The following is a 20,810-nucleotide window of genomic DNA, read 5'->3' on the forward strand; positions in this document are numbered from 1 at the left end:
GATGTGTGGTTTCTCCTACATTTAGGGACCAGTCAACGGTAATAGATGAATAAATAAAATAAATAAACAAAAAAGAAAAGAAAAACAGCAGTATTAAAATTCCATGGTATTTTTGCAAGATTTTTTCTATGGAAGGTGCATTCATGAAATTTAACTGAAATAAATGCTATATGTTGGATTTTTAGAAACTTTAAGTAGTTTAATTGAAGTATATTATTTAGCTGAATTACATTATTTGAAATATTATCACTACTGTAAACTTAAAATTACAATATACCAGAACAATCTGCAATAATATAACACTCGTGTGTGTGTGTGTGTGTGTGTGTGTGTGTGTGTGTGTGTGTGTGTGTGTGCGTGCGTGCGTGCGTATGTGTGTGCGTGTGTGTGTGAGTGCGTGTGCACGTGCGTGCGTGCGTGTTAGCCAGCCTTTAACCCTGTGTTCTGGTTTCCGACATATTTCCAGTTCCTCTGTCGGATCCATGATGAAACTCACATCTCTCTGTTAACCTGCACCAGACCTCAGTCCTCCTGTGTTTTTTCTGCAGTACATGGCGCTTTTTTTTCTCATCAAAAGAGAATAAAGTCTGTAAAGTACAAATACAAGTTTACCAGCAAATACAAAACTACAAACTAGCTCGTCCCATGTGAGATTTTTATTTAGGTCAAAGTTACTTGCAACCTAGTCTTTCAAACAGCATTTTCTCGAAGTCTTTTATGTTGCTTGACCTCTTGAGGATTGCTCAAATTCAAGTGCTTCCTTTCACTTACCATTTATTAAAAGGGTTTTCATCTCTGCATGTTTATGTATAAATGGGTTTATGACACTTGGGTCCCAAATTTCCATTCAGTACTGTTTTCCACATTGTCATTTTCTCTCTTTGTAACATGTTTGTTGTAGTCAAGGGACGCGTTGAAAAGTTTACAATAGCTTCTAAGAGCAGCCCGCACACAATTCAGCTAGACTTCAACTTGGCAAACAGTTTGAACCGTCTTAACCCCCCTTAGGGCAAACATCCCTGAAGCATTGACATTAGCAATGACGTTGGCAAATGGTAAAAGGGTTGTCATGGTCATGGTGATGGTAGACAGCTCTATGAACTTCACTTATTTCATAGAAGCAATAACAGATATTCCATAAGAAAGATGCTGCATATCTTGGCTGTGGCATCATTCATTTAGTTCAGTTCAGTTCATATGAAGATATTTAGAAAAATGCTAGCAACTGAGATTTCTGGGGTAGTCCAAAATTGGTGCCCCAGAACTGTTTGTTTTCCTAAATTCTTTCAAATATCTTATTTTGTGTTCAGCAGAACAAAAAAAATAAACAAATTTCTACTATGGTTGTCAATGATGCCCCATAAATCTCAATTGCTAACATTTTTCCAAATATCTTTCTTTGTGTTAAACAGAACAAAGAAATTTAAGCAGGATTGGAACCACTTGAGGATGAGTAATTCATGACTGAATTTTCATTTTTGGGTGAACTATCCCTTTAACCATTAGCCTTAAAAACTGAGTATTAAAAACATATAAATGAGTGAACATTTGCAGACTTATTGTACTTGCGGTTTAGATTTTAGCGATCATCCAAATTGTGTAGTCTAAAAAGATGGCCAAGAGCTATGTGCACATGGACACAGACTATCCAGGTGCCCTCGTGTTTTTTCTGGAAAGCTGTGCTGTCTCATGAATATTGTTCTTTTGTAGTGTTTTACGTATCATTGATTCGTACAGCATCACTGTACTTTTGTGGTCATCTTAGCAGGATTTCATTGTATTTTTTAACTTTTTATTGTTTGCATTATTTGTTGTCCGTGTCTATTGTTATGACTTACCTGAAGAACAGATCAAGATTTAAGACCGGTTTACTCAGAAATCCACGGAAGTCAACTTATACGTTGTCTTCCAGTTGTATGGAGAAAAAACTGCTTGGCAGAAGAGAGTGTAGAATTTGAGCGGCAACTGTGATGTTTGTATTGATGAGCCAAATACTCTGTGTGCCTTTTTGTGACACACATGGTCTTTCATTAAGAGTCTGGCATTCTGCCATCAACCATATCAATGACAAATGACACACAAGAGCATTTTTTCTGAAAACGTTTAATTTTTTGTGACTCATTTATATCAGATATTTGAACACACAAAAAGTTCACTCCAATATAAGAGAGCGTCTAGAATTTAACGTATGCCCCGAAAAATGAAGCAGTCTTAAAAGAGTCACTCCACCCATAGTGAAGCCTGTACACTGTACAAAAGACAAAGCAATTCATAGATCCTACATTCTCTGCTTTCATATCACTCAAACACATCTCTGCTAAGACATCATATGAATAGACAAACAAAAAAAATGTTTTTGAGACATCTGTACAGCAAGTATATAATTAAAAACACAGCAGATTGATGAATGCACTCACAATATATCAGTTTAGAAATACAACTATTAGATAACATAGTAAATAGTCATTTTATCCTTATTTTGTCTCTTGATCAGGTAACTCACACAAAGTTGCTAATGTGTCTCATAATCTCACGTCCCTAGTTACAGCAATCTAGTGCATTTTCTTACCCATCAACAATGACAGGAAGTCATTCATTCAAAGCGAAATAAATTCACTTTTCTTTCGAAATTCAAAAGAATACTTTTAAACTCAAAACAGGAGAATAAATAAATCAAAGCGGAAAGGGCTTACAATATTTGATAGTGTTCAGGAGAACATGCGTAATAAACATAAGATCTGGAAAATAGCTTTGAATAATTGGATGAATCTCATGAAACCTGCCAAGAGCCTGTCCAGGTTAAATTTCATTCCAGAATCAAAAGAAATAATAATGAATATAATTTTCAGATCACCAAATTTGGATGTATTGAAAATAATGTCGCAATCCAAATTTGGTGATATGAAAATTATTTTCATTATTATTTCTTTATATATATATATATATATATATATATATATACAGTATATCAAAATTCAGATGTTTATGGTAGTATTTGTTTATGTTGATCTAAAAAAGAAGAAATAGATATATCGGCCAATAATCGATATCGGCCATTAAAAGCAATTTTCACACTATTGGCTATTGGCCAATGATCAGCGCCGATATATCCTGTCAATCAAAAGAGGACAGGAAAATGTAATGAATTTGTGCTCTGTTTATAGAAAATGTTAAGAAACATCACCAGTTTGATGTTTCATATTAACGTTCAAAATTAATATATGAATTAATAACGTTTAGAAAGTTAAGAAATATTAATTTATCTTCAGAATCGTTATCGGCAAATGTCACTCTGAATAAGTGGCTTTTGGTATCGGCGGAGAAATTTAGTATCGGTTCATATCTATTAAAAAGAATTTAAAAAAGTTAAAAAAAAAAAAATTTTAATGCATAAAAAATTCTAAGTTACAGTAATGACACAATGGCATTGCTAATTACAAAAGCTGGACACACTGAGGTGATGTCACAATACAGAAAAGTCTTAAGGGGAATAGACATCTTTTTCTTTTCTTTATGTAAAATATATTTCCTTTAGATTTTGGAACGGGGCTTGCAGTGAGAAACACATAAAGTGCAAATTTTCTATGCATGCAAATCTAGAACATGTTAAAAAAATGCTCCGGGAAAACAGTAGATTCATGGAATGGGAATGTATTTGCATGATGACGAGTTAAATGTCAAAGTGTTTGCGTTGCTGTCAGTGTGTGTATGTGCGTTCTCAGTGAGGGAAGGTGTGTATGTCATTGTGAAGGCTAAGAGAGGGTGAGCTGTCTCTCTGCACTCCACAGTATTTTTTACTGCAGCGGCACCGTTGGATCCACATGACATTACGCGTGATGTCCTCTCCGTCTGCGCAGCGGAAGTGCAGACGCACTGTTCGGGACGCAGAGGGCTGACAGCACCTGCCGTCCACGCACAAGCCGCATGTGCGAGTCCGGTAGCGTCGAACTGTGGTGCAGCCGGCAAATGTAATGTGCTCCGGTTCCCGAGACCTCAGTGTTTTTCGACACTTCTGCCCTTTCTTCATGATATAAAAAATAACAGAAACTCGTTATTATACAAAAATAAGTAGTAACTCCAGACTAATAGATACTTGGTTTTTCAACAGTATTATGCCTAAAACTAAATGGTTTGTTTATTGTCATGAGATTCCAAATCACATGTCAACATAAAGCTGTATCTATTAAAAAATGATGTCAAGGTGCATCATACCATGTTTTATGTCAAACAATTATGCATTTTGGCAGACACCTTTATACAAAGTGACTTGCAAGTGCATTCAAGATATACATTTTTGAGTTTATCTGCTAGCACAATGTTGCCAAATGCTGGTGGATGCTCGTGTTATTACTAATCACAGCTTTTTTGAATATGCCTTTTATGCGTGTGTTAAGAAAGTTGGGTTTGGATAACTACATAAATGATAAACTAATAATAAACATGATTTTTGGATGATATAAATCCATTTAGAACACATGTGCATCCATTTACAAACAAACCATGTACTGTAAATGTGTTTATCTCACCTTCAGAGCTGGAGTGACATCACAGTCTCGGACCTGACAAAGGCGTGTCTCTCTAACAAGCTTGCACTCTGTGTTACTATTGGTCACACGACTCGAGATGCCAAACCCACAGGAGGCGGAGCATTCTGTCCACTCAGTGGTCTGTTGGAAACATTCAAGGGATGGAAATGGAATCTGAAACACTGGCAGGGAAGCCCACTCTAAATGAGAAAAAAAGCATATAAACAGAGACAAGTTACACAATGCGGCTGGTTTAAAATTGTACTTCTTCCTGATCTGTAACAGTGATGCTGCTTTACCAAAAAAACATGAGAACTAATTGGATTTTTACAAAAATGGCCACTCTGGGCACCACATGTTGGCTTTCTAAATATTTTCTATGTTGTTCTAAGTGGTTGCTAGGGCATTGCACTGTTATGCTGTTTTGGTGGTTGCTGAAGCGTTGCTGGGCGGTCGCTAGGGTGTTCTCTGTGGTTTCCAGGGCATTTCTATGCTGTTTTGGTAATTGTTAAAGCATTGATAGGTGGTTGCTAATGTATCTTGCCAGGCATTTGCAAGTGTGTTCTGGGTGGTTACTGTGCCATTGCTGTAGACATCTTGCTGCAGGTGGTTGCTAAGGTGTTGCTAGGCAGTTGCAAAGGTGTTCTTGTGGTTTCTATGGCATTCCTATGTTGTTTTGGTGGTTGCTATATGCTATGTTGTTTAGGCGTTGCCATTCAGTTGCTTGGGTGTCTGTAACTTTGATGTACTTATAACTTAAAAAGCAAATGTTATACTAGTGTGTCCACAAGCACCACCAATAAACTGGGATTAAGAACAGCAATATAAAAAGCACATATACCTTGATAGGAGTCCATTCTGGACTGGAAGCCGTTAGCATTCTGTAAGAGTTTGCTAATGTGGTTGGTCGGTGCATGATGAGAGCGGCCATCCGGTGGGTCTTCCCTGATGCTGTTGTCATCATCACATACCCACTCCTCACAACAGCGACCTGTCAGTGTCTCAAGACGGGGGTTGGGACAGTGTCTGTTAGGCAGGGGGACTTGGTGTGGGCAGAGGGGCATACAGCCCACCACCCCATCCATACAGTTGCACTGGTGCTGACAGCTGGGCTGGAAATCCTCTCCGTGCTGATACATGTGACCTCCGAACTCACATGGACGTCCTTGTGCATCAGCTTAAAGATGCACACACAACAACTGTTATTCTCAGTCATTGTTTTAAAAAATAGACTTTGATATCATAATTATGGACATCAAATATTTTATTGTATTGTACCGTTTTAACTATTATGTTTCCATAATAAACTATATTGCATTAAAAAAATCATATTATAATGGAAAAGACTTCAGCGACTTTGCAGATGACAAGCAGATTTGGAAAATGGTTGGATGGATATTTTAATAGAAAACGTTGCTTTTAAGTATGATTCTTAGGGCAGTTGTGGCCTAATGGTTAGAGAGTCGGACTCATGACCAGAAGGTTGCTGGTTCGATTCCCAGGGCCGGCGGGTAACAACTGAGGTGCCCTTGAGCAAGGCACCTGACCCCTACTTGCTCCCCGGGTGCTGCAGTGATAGCTGCCCACTGCTCCGGGGGTACGTGTGTTCACTACTCTCTGGATGGGTTAAATGCAGAGGTCACATTTCGTTGCCTTGTACATGTGCAATGACAATAAATTGAATCTAAAATCTAAAATCTAAAAAAAAAATCTTCTTCATATTTGAAATATTTAAAAATACTTTCATTTCATTGTTTACCAAATATAAATTCTCTTAAATGTGAAGCTGTCCAAAAAAGGCTTAGTGACAGGTGAACAAGACTTAGTGAATATTTGTCAAATTTATACACAATAAAGATTTTTTATAGAGTGGAAGATACACAATATATTGAGTTTTTTTTAAACAATCAGAAAAGTTGGCATAATTGAAGAAGTACCTATTAAAGGCATGTTGCACCCATAAATAAATATTCAGTCATTCACCCTCATGTCGTTTAAAACTTGACTTTTGTCTTTGAAACACAATCAAAGATATTTTGAGAAATGTCTCAGTGGTTTGGTGCCCATACAGTGGAAGTCAATGGGGGCCAGTATTGTTGGTTACCAACATTCATCAAAATATCTTCTTTTATGTTCTGCAGAGGAAAGAAAGTCATACAGGTTTGGAATATAATGAGAGTGAGTAAATGATGAAATCATTTTCATTTTTGGGTGAACCATTAACACATGGTAAGTTAACACAGGTCAACCCCTCTGTTTTTCTCACCTCTACAGAGACCACGTAGAGGGTCCTCTCCGGCCCCTAGGTGGCAATGCAGACCCTTGATGTGGTCGCAGGGCCAATCAGGTCCACAGTCTTGGTTAAACTGCTGTGCGCACACCTTACAGCAACCACACTCATCTAACACCCAACTCACTCCAATGGGGCACGAGGGAGGAGACGGGGGGCACGAGCAGGGGCGAGAACAGCTTCTGGGCACCTGGCGGACAGCAGCAGGGGGAGGAGCGAACCGTTTGCTTTATTACATGAAACGAGGAGTTATAAATGAAAGGCTTTCAGTGCAGTTACAGTGCAGGTGGGAGTTGTCAGTCTGTTAGGAGTGAGTCCGCCTGTGATTTTTTGAATTCACTGACTTGGATGTCTGTGTTTGAAATATGGCATAAAACTGTAAATATACACTGCAACAAGTGAAAATGTGCAGACCTGACTCTTAATACATTACGTTCATATACATAATCACTTTCATTACTGTCATTTTAAATTATAGTGTTTATTACCACATAAAGCACACTCTCTTGGTTCCCAATGAGAAAAAGGGAGAAAAACTGCATTTGGTCATAGGAATGACCGATTGTATTAGACAAACTGGCTAGAATAGCTAGAACCGAAAACATGTTTGGTCTCTTATTTTACATAAAAAAAAGATTTCATGCTCAATACAATCATAGACGAAGAACTGAAGCGTCTAGACATTTGATACTAAAGGCTGAATTTAACTTGTTTACAAAAAGAATACGTTTGCTCTGCACAACCATCAGAATTGAATGGATTTCGTCTGCTGTACCTGCGCAGTTGCATGCGTGTTATGCAGCATAGCGGCTCGTACTCACCTCGGCTTTAGCTGAACAGACAATAAACAGCAAGATGGGGTAAAAAAACGCCTGAGTCCTTAGATTCCTTCCAGAACACATTTCCAAGATATTCCAGAAATGTCCAAAATATATCCTTAATGCAAAAAGCAGGTATCCACTTTAAAGAGTCCGCAGAGGTTGTCACATACAGAGTTATCCAACTATTTGTCTTTTTGTCTTCCAACTCTCTGTCTATTTTTTGAGTGAGAGATCCGATGACAGAGCACACTAGTCAGAGTTACTAACCTAAAAGGTTTGGCAAGACTGAAATCCCAAATGCCTCATCAGTCCTACAGAGGATTTCCACAGAGGCAAGTCATCTTATAGACTGTGAGAGAGAGAGGGCTGGTCCTCTGTGACATCAGCACGGGTCAGAGTGGGGGGTGTGCTTACATTGTGAGGGGATCCCTTTATTTGTGTTGCTGGGCTCTTGGGATCAGGGTGTGAATACAAAACATGAGAAAGACTGACAATAATCTTAGTGATGTTTATTAGAAATCACAGTAATATAAAAGTCTGAGGGTCTACTGTGTATTGCAGAACCACTAAAGGAGACTTTATAGATCTATTAACCAATACATTTTAAGGAGGGTGTTCACCTGACCACACTATTTAAATGCCCATTTGTCCCATCCTGGTGTACAAAAAATAGAATAATTGTGGAACAATTGAGAAGAGAATTCCAGTTGTTTTCCATTTGGAAACCCCCCATAATGAACTCCTCTCAAACACACATTCACAGACATACACAACTTTCTCACTCATGCGCAGACACACAAAAACACTTTCTACTATCCCAACACACCTTCTGCCCCGAGTGCTTCCTGTCGAGTTCTCACCCCCTTTGACTGTTTCCTACCAGCGACCACATTCAGGAAACCCTGGCTGTTTGTTTTTGTAGGGATAAACCAAACGTTCTCATTGTCATCTCGTAAGGACATGAAAAGTGTTTTCTATTCATTTTGCAGGAAGAGCTCTTCATCTCAGGTTTATATTATGAAACCCAGGGAACACGGGAAGGTTCTGGCAAACAGGAGCAAAAGATCGCCATGTTAATCCATAGACTGTTTTTCAGGTTATGCACTTGAAAACTCTGTTTTCTCTAAGTTACTAATAATTGCATTTTAAATTGAATTTGATCATTTTAAAGTGTTAAGTTGTCTTGCTTTTGGAAAAACCTCAACAAATCAAACTGTTTGCCACGATACCCAAATCTAAAATAAAAAATGTAATTGAGGAATCACATCATTTTTCCAATATTTTGAAAAACAAATCAAATAAAGCGCAGATGTTTTTTTTACATTCCTGCTCTTTCTACTTTCATTTTCTAGCTTAAAAGTCATATTATGATAATATTACATCATAAAAGTACCCTGTGCCTGGGGGGAAAAAACACAGAAAGTGACAAAAAAACACTATGTTTTAAAAATAGTGTAGCCGTAATTTTCTCGTTTATACTTGTATTTACAAACATTACATTTAAAACATTAAGAAACCATTCCAAATTTTCATTTATTCAACGTTTCTAGATGTATCGTGGCCATTCCAATCTAGCGTCTGTTGAATTTCAACAAAATTAAACCTAGTGACATAAAGTCATCCAACAGCAATGTGAAAGACTGACAGCATGACAAGACGCATGAAAACGGTGATTAAAATCCAGGTTATCACATAAAAAATAATTTTCCTAAATTTGAACTTCTTTGCAATATTTGAGGTCTGAAAAAATACAGAACATATTTTCTGTTATTTTGATCTCTTTCTCTATTTTTCATTTTCTGCAAATAAATGCAAATAGAAACATTTGAATAAAATTTTGGAGAAATATTGTTAGTAGTTCACAGAATGAAACAACAGGATCATTTTACCTAAACACAAAACTATAAATAGTAAATTAAGAAAAATTGAAAATCATTTTTAAATGGTCTCTTTCCATGGCTGTATTTTAAAATATTGTATCAGGCATATCTATGGGATTCACTGGGAGAACTCTAGTTGGGGAGAATTATATAATTTTTAACCCATAAATACAGAAAAGGACGCTTTAGGTATGTATGAAATGTGCATAGCGTTTATAGGCTATTTCATGGACAAAGCATAGAAATTCTCTACATGTTGAGTTGGAACTCCATCCGTCCTTCACTCCCTGGACTCCATCCCCCCATATTCCTCCAATTTCCAGCCCTAAATATAAGCTAATGTTGAGACAATGCCCTCATAATAAATGTTATGAGCAGTAGTAAATACAGTATAACAGTGTTAACTACACTATGTGGACAGAAGTATTGGGACGAGCAGTTTTGACCACTTTAGTCATTTCTGTGAGCACAAATCTTAGACTGCAAATGATTTCACCTAAAATGAAGAACTTCATGAAGAAATATGTTGTTGCTGTGGGTGTGCGTGTAATTGAATAAACCTTACACCACATAAACCACACACATAAACCTTTACGCAAATATCTAGATTTAGGAATCACAGGGAGGTGGGTTGAGGGGTAGAGAAAAGAAGGGAAATCGAGAAGGAGAGAATGAGGTGGTAAGAATTCCAGAGATTCCTGTCCCACAAAAGCAGGATGTGTGTACCGATCCGCTCTCACTGAATGATGACGGAGAGAAGAAGTCATTAAAAGCAGCGTGAGAGAAGGAGGGTGTTATGAACATTTGCTATCAAACAGTCTGGCCCAATCCCAGCCATTGTTATTGAACCAGACAAACATTTCCAGAGCAGTGGTCAAGTGGGCAAGGTTACATACACCTCAATAAATTAAATGAGACGCCAGTCACTGCATTTACACTCAAACCAAACAGGTTTTTATCATCTGAAATCTTTCAAGTTCAGCTTAAGAAATGCATATAAAAATGATTCCTGTGTTGAAAGTAAGGTGTTGCCACTAACCATTGCAGAACCATTTAAGTGATAGTTCACCCAAAATGAAACTTCTGTCATCATTTACTCCCCATTTTGTCATTATAGCCCTGTATGACTTTCTTTCTTTTGCAGAACACAAACGAAGATATTTTGAAGAATGTTATTAACTGGACAGCGACGGCATCCTTTGACTTGCATTGGTTTTGTGTCCGTAAAATAGAAGTGTATGTGTGCCGGCACTGTTCGGTTACCAACTTTCTTCAAAATATCTTCTGCGGTAGAAAGAAAGTCACACAGGTTTGGAACAACTTGAGGGTATGTAAAGTATGCAAATCCCCAATTTATAAAGTGTAACTTCACTAATATTCAACTTGCTTGGTATTGTTACTATAGTAGTAGTACGTACATTCAAATGTTGACTTTTTCTCCATGGTACCTGAACTGTACAATTTAGGTTTATTTATCAGCAATTTTCCTGGAGCTGTTAAAAGTTCTCCATTTTGCTTCATCCGTCTGACTTTCGCTGACAAATGAACATAAATTTCTTGGTCCAGGCAACACAGAGAAAGAGTACAAATGCCACCTGGAAATGGATTTAATTTGTGATTTCCATAGTACAGTTTGTTGTCAATGGTACAAAAGACTCCACCCCTCCTGAAACACTGCTGTCACCCATTGGTGGAAACTAAGGCCCAAACTTGTTTTGTTTTTAGTAACTGTTATGTTTGTTGTTTTAAGCTCAGTGTTACGGCAGTACCTTCCAATTTCTGCGTACGAATATTAGTACCGAACCGATAAATGTGTCAAAATAATTTTCCGGTTTTTTTTGCGAGTACCGTCAATGGTAAAAAATTAATGTGATTTACGTATTCAGCATGTTAAACTTCAGAAAGAATCAGTATTTAATTTTTTGATTGTTACATTCCGTGCGTCTGAAATCGCCTACTTCCATACTATATAGTAGGCGAAAATGAGTATGAGTCCCGAGCAGTATGTCCGAAACCTCAGGATGCACAAAACAGTACGCGAGAAATACCCGGATTTGTGAGTGTGCATCAGATGGACACTTCTCTATCCCATGATTCCACGGGAGCTGAGCAACGGTCAAATTTAAAGAATGAATCAAATAAAAATAGCGGAAAACTTCAAAGTGGGTGTCTGTTTTTTAAATGTAAGGACAGATGAATGAATTTCTCGTGAATAAATTATGTTTGTACCGACGCCTAGGCACAGGTTGATGTTAATGCGTCATAGGTCAAAGAGCTTATGGGTCACATGACAGTAAAACGTGGCGGATGAAATACGTCTGAAATCTATTCATACTACCCCCACACATACTATACAGAACGTACTGTTTTAACGGTCGATAGGTAGGTACTTTATTTAAATCAGTTCGTACTGTCATGGTATACGATTTCAGACGCAGAGATTGTGGTATTAGAAAAATCACTGAAGCCCCTCCCCTATAGCCCCCGCCACATTACCCCTAAACCAACAGTCACTGGCGCGAAGGCAAGTCGTAATAAAACATGCAAATAAGATCGTACAAATTCATACAAATTAGCCTCCTCGTAAAATTCCTGTGAGATTGTGTTGGACGAACCCAACCATTGGATTATAAAATACTGGGGTGTTTCAACCTATAGTTGGGTCAAATATGAACACTTTCTGGGTTAATTTAACCCAATGGTTGGGATTTGTCCTTTTTGGACCCAGGATTTTTAAGAGTGACGCTTTGTAACATTTACAAGGACAAATATTGAATTCTTTTGAATAATAAACCGGGATGTGTAACTTACTTTTCACAATCTGTGCAATGAAGTTCTATAAACCACCAAGAAACTGCCCTAGCAACCACTTACAACAACATAGCAACACCTTGGTAGCCATCTGCATTTTTTTTTGTTTTTTCATGTTTTTAATAAAAAAATGATGTACAAGCATTCCACGGGTTTTAATAATAACATGTTATTAAAACCCATTTTGTGTTTGGAAAGATCTGTCCGATCATCTCTGTTCTGAACTCAGCGCTTGTAAACACATCATATGATGGTAAAGTCATATCTGTGGTGATGGATATAAGGGTAAAATGAGTCAGTAGGACATTGGGTGTGTGAAGTGTGTATAAGTGGGGTTGTTTTCCACAGCAGTGTAATGGAACTTGTTTCAGTGACTGACGCATCGGGACATGCACAACAAAGCTACAGTCACAGTGTGTTTACACAAAGACATTATAGCAACTCTGACACATTCTGAACTCATAACTAAAGAAACATTTGCACAATGAAGTAATGTTGCATAATGAGAAAAGTGCAGTTAATGCAACGATTAAAGCACGGACAATCTGTCAGGTTTCATCTGGCACATGCTGGTGTCAGAAGTCAGGGTGTGTAGAATCAGCTGCGTTTTACTGACACCCCCTCTACAGGTCAAAGGTCACAGACATTCCTCATGAAGATGTTCTAAAGATCTCCTGAGAACAGGAGATAACACGTTAGAAAACATATTGCACCTGAAACTATAAACGCTTTAATAGTGAGGGGCGGTTCAGCATTCCCTGGTGGACCTCCACTGGTTCTATTGACTGTTTATTTTGTTTTTGTGTTGTGTTTGACAGATCTGTGAGGGTGTGGTGAAGCAGAGCTCATGCCTCTCTCTAATGACCGTGATGAAAGCGTCTCCTTCATCAGAGCAATAACCTGCCTGATGTTTCAGCCAGATGAACAGGTGCGCTGAGAGCTTAGGTTCGGAACACACACACGCACACACACACACACACGCACACACACACACACATACACACAATGTGCATAAGTGGACAAAAATGCAAGGCATTTCAGAGTATGAGTGAGCTGTTTGGTAAGCTGAGGTCCGTAAATCCATGTGGTATGTTCTCTTTATGCATTAAACAAACTTTGATTTTAGCATGAGGTCTTGTCCACTTTGTAGCTAATCACTGTTTGAGATCATGTATTTGTGACGGGGCAGCTTAATGACCACAATTCAATATTTATTGATAAAAAACTCATGTTGAATAAATCGAAAGGGGGTGTGTCCACATGAACAATTTAATTTCTGGTTTTTAAATTTCCAGTGCATTTAACTCTATGGGGAGAGATTATTGTGTTTCATTTAAAAGGATAGTTCACCCTAAAACGAAAATTCTGTCATCTCATGTACTCACCCTCTTGTCATTTCAAAGCTGTATGACTTTCTTTGTTCTGCAGAACACAAAAGAAGGTATTTTGAAGAATGTTGTTTACCCATTGACTTGCACTGGTTTTGTGTCCGTACAGTAGAAGTGATTGGGTGCCGCTGTTGTTCGGTTACCGACATTCTTCAAAATATCCTCTTTTGTGTTCTGCAGAACAAAGTAAGTCATACAGGTTTAAGTAAATTATGCCTTTTTTATCATCTGTGGTTGAACTATCCCCTTTAAGTATCAACTTAGTCTCAGATGTTTCCCCTAAAATTGCACAGGAAAAAAATAGAAAAATGATACAAGTGTTAAAATACATAAAAAGCATGCAGGTGCACATGAATGTTGTAGGTCAAATAATCTGGATTTGGGAAAAGTTGATGAGAAATGTTTGAGTTCATATTAGAATTCTCAATAATATTGACTTTTGATTGCAGACCTGCCAAATCTGAGCTCAGTTTGTGACACTGCTGAGATCTCTACGGAAATTGTAATGGAGACATTCATTCATGAGTCTTTAGGTAAAATATATGAGACACAAGAAAAGTAACCAAAAGTTTGCATTGATGTCTAACTAATGGCAAATCCTTTGCGTTTTGATTTAGGGAAATTATTGCTATTGTTGCCCAACTTGCCCAAAAGTGATGCGTGTGTATTTTTTATCTGTTTTACAAACAAAACAAGATGTTGAAACAACAGCTTTTCTCGGGTTGACCACTGTTTATTTCTCTTGGCCATGCCTAATTTTTGGCTTTGATGTATAATATCATGACAACTGTCTGAACAACTCTTACAAAACTTATATGACATTAAAAACATCAGTGTACCTGTATTGATGGAAAGTTGAATGTAAAACAACTAAACACAATCTGTTTTAAAGGTGATGTTAAAACGTGATTAAATGCTTCCAACAAAACACTTTACTTAAAGCCTTTATATATAATGCATTATAAAGGGTTATTAAAGGGTATGATGCATTATAATCGTTCATAATGTGTGTTGTAATACATTAAACGTTGTTGTAAAAAATCATAACCAAACAAAAATGCAATGAATTGATAAGTGTTATAATGTATTAACAGTAGTTACAATTATTCATGAGACATTACAATGCATTATAAGGCAGAATTGATTCGTTAAATACTTTTATAATGCATTATACATATATGCTTTAAGTAAAGTGTTACCATAAGTATTTCAAAGATTTGATGCGACAAACCTCACAGACTGGCAAATTAGTGTCTACATAGTTTTTATTTTCAAGAGCCGTAGGTATCTTACAAACATGACTTTGTGTTCTGGCAGGTTGATACAAAACTGCACACCCTGACTCCTTAAAGCATTGTAGAGTAGGCAGCCAATCAGATTGAGGCTTGCCCGTCTGACAGGCTATTGTGTGTGTTAGATGTAAAATCGCATTTTATTGCATTGCTCTAAATTATAGATGTTGGGTGCTGTATTCCTTCACTATGAGAAGCCAGGGTCCAACATTTGTCATGTCGTGGAGGAATCTAAGGTGGCTTCATGATGGATTTAGTGTGCTGAGCACACAGAAAATAAGGTAAACAGTGTTTTGAAGTGAGGGGGTTTGTAAGGCATGGCGCTCTTACACAGGCCAGGCTGTTTACTGAGAAGCGGGAGAGGTGGAATTCACTCTGCCGGCTTCACTTACAGAGCCCAGCCTGTTGATTTCATGAGGAACAAATGTTATCACAGAGAGTTCCAGAACTACCTGCAGGTGGAACCGACAAACACACTCTGTTGAGCACACATCCTTACACGGGATGCTTTGAAAGCGTGCTTGTGAGCACTGACCTTGTGGCTATATCCTTATCAAACCTGCCTTGATGCATTCATCATGGGTCCTGGGACCATTTTTACCAGTGAGTAGACTGTATCATCCCAGGAAACACATAAATTAATATCTTGATTGAACTGTAAGTTGCTTTAAATAAAATATTCCATTATATATACAGTATATACTGTAAATATATCAAATAGGCCTATAGTGTACCCCCTCATCCTAGGCCTAATGACTCTTCTTGATTATTATAGAGACAGTCAGCAAGCAAGAAATCAATGAAATAATCACATCATTGCTATGGCACTTTTACAATCTATGATCCCAAGATGCTTATTCGGTTCATATTAAGGACCCAAATTCCTCTTCCGACAGCATAAAATCTGCCCACCAGGTCATATATTTGCTTAAATGGCCCGGCCTTGCATTCATTTACCTACAGTATGAGACCTGGCAGTAAGCCTGGATGAAATCTGTTTGCCTGTGAAGGATCTCAGACTTTCCCTGAGTCACCAGCTATCAAAAGACTCCTTTATCCTGCACAAAGTCAAAACTTACCTGATGCTGTTAGGTCAACGCACATAATCGCACACACACGCATTCAGAATGTTTAAAAAACAGCTTCCTCTCAATGTTTATTTATGCATTTTGGTAAAAAATGTCCCGTGTTAGTCTGATCTTAGAACATCTGAATTACCTGGAGAAATGTTCTCCTGAAGCTATTCCTTGTTTATTTCATTTAAACGTCTCTACATGTTGTATGCCATGTAATCAACACAGTCTCACAACAGTTAGTAACTATTTTATGAGGTAGCTTATTCGTTGTACAATCTAATTTGCACGTTTTAGTATGCGCTGCCTTTGCACCAGTGACGTTGGGTTTATAGATGGGGCTTTATTGCTTTTTTCTAATAATCATATGTTTTTGTTCGATTCACTTTGCACAAATTCATACGAATTAGCCACTTCATAAAAAGCGTTCCTGGAGTGTATAGTATATATTGTATACGTGTTCCTGGAGTGTTTAGTGTATACTCTGTAAGTGTTCCTGTGTAGAGCGTATACTATAAAAGTGTTCATTTGAAGTGCTTGCGTTGAACATAATTGTTCCAAATGAAAGTAAAAAAACAATGCTTTCTTTTACATTGGCTACTGTGTATAGACCCCCTGGTCCGTACACTGATTTTCTGAAAGAGTTTGCGGACTTCTTATCGGACCTATTGGTTAACGTTGATAAAGTACTAATTGTCGGAGATTTTAATATCCACATAGATACTGCGAACGATGCATTAGCAGTGGCGTTTACAGAGCTACTACACTCTTTTGGAGTAACACAACACATCAATGGACCCACTCATCGATTTAATCATACACTAGACTTGATTATATCTCACGGAGCCGATCTAACCAATATAGATATTATACCTCAAAGCGACGATGTCACTGATCACTATCTTATAACATGTACTCTGCGCACTGCAGAAATCAGTCGTTTAACTCGTTATCGACAGGGTAGAACAATTACCTCGACTACTAAAGATAGTTTCTCAAAGAGCTTGCCAGATCTGACTCCTTTAATAACCATACCAATAAATACAGAATCGCTTGATGACATGACCAGCAAATTGGGCACTATTTTCTCTAATACATTAGAAGCTGTCGCACCTATGAAGTCAAAAACGATTAATGAGAAAAACGTAGCACCATGGTACAATAGCACCACTCGCGCCCTTAAAAGAGAAACACGTAAACTGGAGCGCAAATGGAAACAAACCCAATTAGAGGTCTTTAAAATTGCGTGGAAAGAGAGTGCAAACTGTTATAAAAAGGCACTAAAAGCAGCAAAGGCTGAGCACCTCCGTAACCTCATAGAAACTAACAAAAACAATCCAAGGTTTTTATTTAGTACAGTTGCTAAATTAACAAATAAACAGACATCACCTGACCTGGTTATTCTGCCGCACCTTGGTAGCAATGATTTCATGAATTACAGAGAAAATCGAAAACATACAAGACAAAGTAAAAACTCAACCTCCAAGTCTGTCCTATGAATTAGTACCAACCATCGCCCCAAAAGAAAGGCTACAGTGTTTTTCACCTATAAAACAGGAAGATTTAATTAAACTTTGCAACATCTAAATCTACAACTTGCTTATTAGACCCCATACCAACTAAATTATTAAAAGAGTTATTACCCGTTGCAATTGAGCCCATTTATAACATTATCAACTCGTCAATTAATCTAGGCCATGTCCCAGGATCCTTTAAACTGGCCGTCATTAAGCCTCTTATCATGAATTCAAACTTAGACCCCAATGAACTAGGAAACTATAGACCGATTTCAAATCTCCCTTACCTGTTTAAAATACTAGAAAAAGTAGTGTCCACTCAGTTGTGCTCTTATAAAATAATGACATACACGAAAAATTTCAGTCAGGCTTTAGACCGCATCATAGCACTGAAACTGCGCTCGTTAAAATTACAAATGACCTGCTTATAGCATCAGATAAAGATAACATCTCACTCCTAGTCCTGCTTGACCTTAGTGCTGCGTTCGATACTGTAGACCATAAAATACTTCTAGATCGCTTACACAATTATACCGGTATTCAGGGACAGGCACTACAATGGTTCAGATCTTACTTATCAGACAGACATCAATTTGTCCATTTAAATGGAGGAATCATCAAATCTAACGCAAGTAAATTATGGATTACCTCAGGGATCGGTTTTAGGACCCTTGCTATTCTCCATATACATGCTGCCCCTTGGAAACATTATTAGAAAACATGGAATTAGCTTCCACTGTTATGCAGATGATACTCAGCTATATATCTCATCAAGACCAGATGATTCCTTCCAGCTGTCCAAATTGGCAGAGTGCATTGAAGATATAAAACATTGGATGACTTGTAATTTCCTTCTTTTAAATTCTAATAAAACAGAAATATTACTTATCGGACCAAAGACACATGAGCAGAATATTTCGGATTATAGCCTGCAAATTGAAGGCTGCATTGTTACTCCAACAAATACAGTTAAAGACCTAGGCGCTATATTAGACAGCAACCTGTCATTTAAAAATCACATCTCAAATGTCACAAAAACAGCCTTCTTCCACCTTAGAAATGTTGCCAAATTACTAAATATTTTATGTGTTGCTGATGCAGAGAAGCTTATTCATGCATTTGTGACCTCAAGACTTGACTACTGTAATGCACTGCTTAGTGGTTGTCCTGCATCATCAATAAACAAACTACAGTTAGTTCAGAATGCAGCCGCCAGAGTTCTAACCAGGTCCAGAAAATACGATCACATAACCCCAATGTTACCATCCCTTCACTGGTTATCCATTAAGTATCGTATTGACTTTAAAGTTCTTTTAATTACTTATAAAGCCTTAAACGGTTTAGCCCCTACCTACATAACAGAGCTTCTACCACACTACAACCCATCACGCTCTCTAAGATCTCAAAACTCTTGACTTTTGATAACACCTAGAATAACTAAATCCACCAAAGGGGGTAGAGCTTTCTCATACGTAGCACCTAAACTCTGGAATAGCCTTCCCGATACTATTCGAGGGTCAGACACACTCTCCCAATTTAAATCTAGATTTAAAGAGACATATTTTCAGCCAAGCATTCACTAACACATAGCTAATGAACAGCAGCTATGCTAATTATTCTCTTTCTGCCCTCGCCTCGGGATGCCCATCCCGAGGTAGGGAGAGATTCCGCCACGCCCAGATGAACGTCATATGCCCATCCCCAACTAGAGATTAGCTGCACTCAGTGACTATGATTAGAGGTTGCTGGGTGGGTGTTTGTGGGGAGTGGGGGGGCTTGTTGGTTGTGGTTTGGTGTGTTTCATTTGTTGGGACTGTGTGGGTCTGGTCTGGTTGGTCTTGTTTTGTGGTCGATGTCGGACAACAGAGGAATAAAGTTAATTATGCCATTACTATTTTTCCCTGGTTGTTCCTCTGTTGTCTGGTGTCGATCGCGGAATGGGACCGGGTTGGACCTGCACGGTTTCGGCGGGTGGGGCTTCCTGGGTCGCGGCTGGTGGGCTCTCCCTGTTCTTCGTGGACGTTTGCTCTGTGTCGTTGCGACACAAGGTTTTTTTCTAATTTTTTTTTGTTATTCATCATTGGAGTTTGGGTTCCTCGCCACAGCAGGGCAGTGTTGGCTTGCTCACCGGGAGACTGCATTTATTTATTCATTTATTTATTAGATATTATTTATTAGAATGATCTTGCTTGATCTATAAACACCTTGCACTGTGCTGTGTTTTACCTTTCTGTGTTTTTCTGTTTTTCTTATTTGCTTTTGTAAAGCTGCTTTGGAACAATGCACATTGTGAAAAGCGCTATATAAATAAAATTGAATTGAATTGTTCCTGGAGTGTATAGCATATATTGTATGCGTGTTCCTGGAGTGTTTAGTGTATACTGTATTGGTCTTCCTGTAGCGTAGTGTATGTAAAGTATACTGTATAAGTGTTCCTGTAGTGTATACTGTATAAGTGTTCCTGTAGTGTTTAGTGTATACTATATCTGTAGTGTATACTGTATAAGTGTTTACATTTACATTTTATGCATTGGGCAGATGCTTTTATCCAAAGCGACTTACATTGCATTATACTATACATTTGTTTCTAAGTATGTGCAATCCCCTGGGATCGAACCCACAACCTTGGCGTTGTTAGCGCCATGCTCTAACCACTGAGCTAGGAAAGTGTTCCTGTAGTGTTTAGTGTATATAAAGTATACTTTATAAGTGTTCCTGTAGTGTTTAGTGTATGCTGTATACGTGTTCCTGGGTGTATAGTACATACTGTATAAGTTTTTCTGTAGTGTATAGTATTTACTGTATAAGTGTTCCTGTAGTGTATAGTGTACACTGTATAACTGTTCCTGGAGTGTATAGTATACACTGTATAAGTGTTCCTTTAGTGTTTAGTGTATACTGTATAAGTGTTCCTGGAGTGTTTAGTGTATGCTGTATAAGTGTTCCTGGGTGTATAGTACATACTGTATAAGTTTTTCTGTAGTGTATAGTATTTACTGTATAAGTGTTCCTGGAGTGTATAGTATACACTGTATACGTGTTCCAGGAGTGTATACTATATACTGTAAGTGTTCCTGGAGTGTATAGTGTATACTGTATTGGTCTTCCTGTAGTGTAGTGTATATAAAGTATACTGTATAAGTGTTCCTGTAGTGTTTAGTGTATACTGTATAAGTGTTCCTGTAGTGTTTAGTGTATACTGTATAAGTGTT

The 20,810-nt window shown here is 37.9% G+C and overlaps 1 protein-coding gene across 1 annotated transcript; it reads right to left on the minus strand.

Annotated features, from left to right (window-relative positions):
- Positions 1 to 2,968: 2,968 nt before the first annotated feature.
- Positions 2,969 to 7,946, minus strand: ccn1l2 (cellular communication network factor 1, like 2). The gene is made up of 5 exons (XM_057356077.1): positions 7,638 to 7,946; positions 6,793 to 7,006; positions 5,368 to 5,703; positions 4,527 to 4,726; positions 2,969 to 4,021 (listed from the first exon to the last, which is right to left on the minus strand). Exons 1-5 carry the CDS (start codon positions 7,716 to 7,718, stop codon positions 3,719 to 3,721), a joined length of 1,134 nt encoding a protein of 377 aa, XP_057212060.1. The 5' UTR covers positions 7,719 to 7,946; the 3' UTR covers positions 2,969 to 3,718.
- Positions 7,947 to 20,810: the final 12,864 nt, after the last annotated feature.

This window comes from Triplophysa rosa, linkage group LG17, assembly GCF_024868665.1.
Source record: "Triplophysa rosa linkage group LG17, Trosa_1v2, whole genome shotgun sequence".
Classification (NCBI taxonomy): Eukaryota; Metazoa; Chordata; class Actinopteri; order Cypriniformes; family Nemacheilidae; genus Triplophysa; species Triplophysa rosa.

What these genes read in the sequence shown, in the direction of transcription:
- ccn1l2 (XM_057356077.1), bottom strand. Translation starts at nt 7,718, where the DNA reads ATGTGTTCTGGAAGGAATCTAAGGACTCAGGCGTTTTTTTACCCCATC. An exon ending in TCTACGTGGTCTCTGTAGAG is followed by an intron (nt 5,704 to 6,792) that starts GTGAGAAAAACA and finishes TGCATCTTTAAG; the next exon opens with CTGATGCACAAGGACGTCCA. An exon ending in ATGTCACTCCAGCTCTGAAG is followed by an intron (nt 4,022 to 4,526) that starts GTGAGATAAACA and finishes TATATCATGAAG; the next exon opens with AAAGGGCAGAAGTGTCGAAA.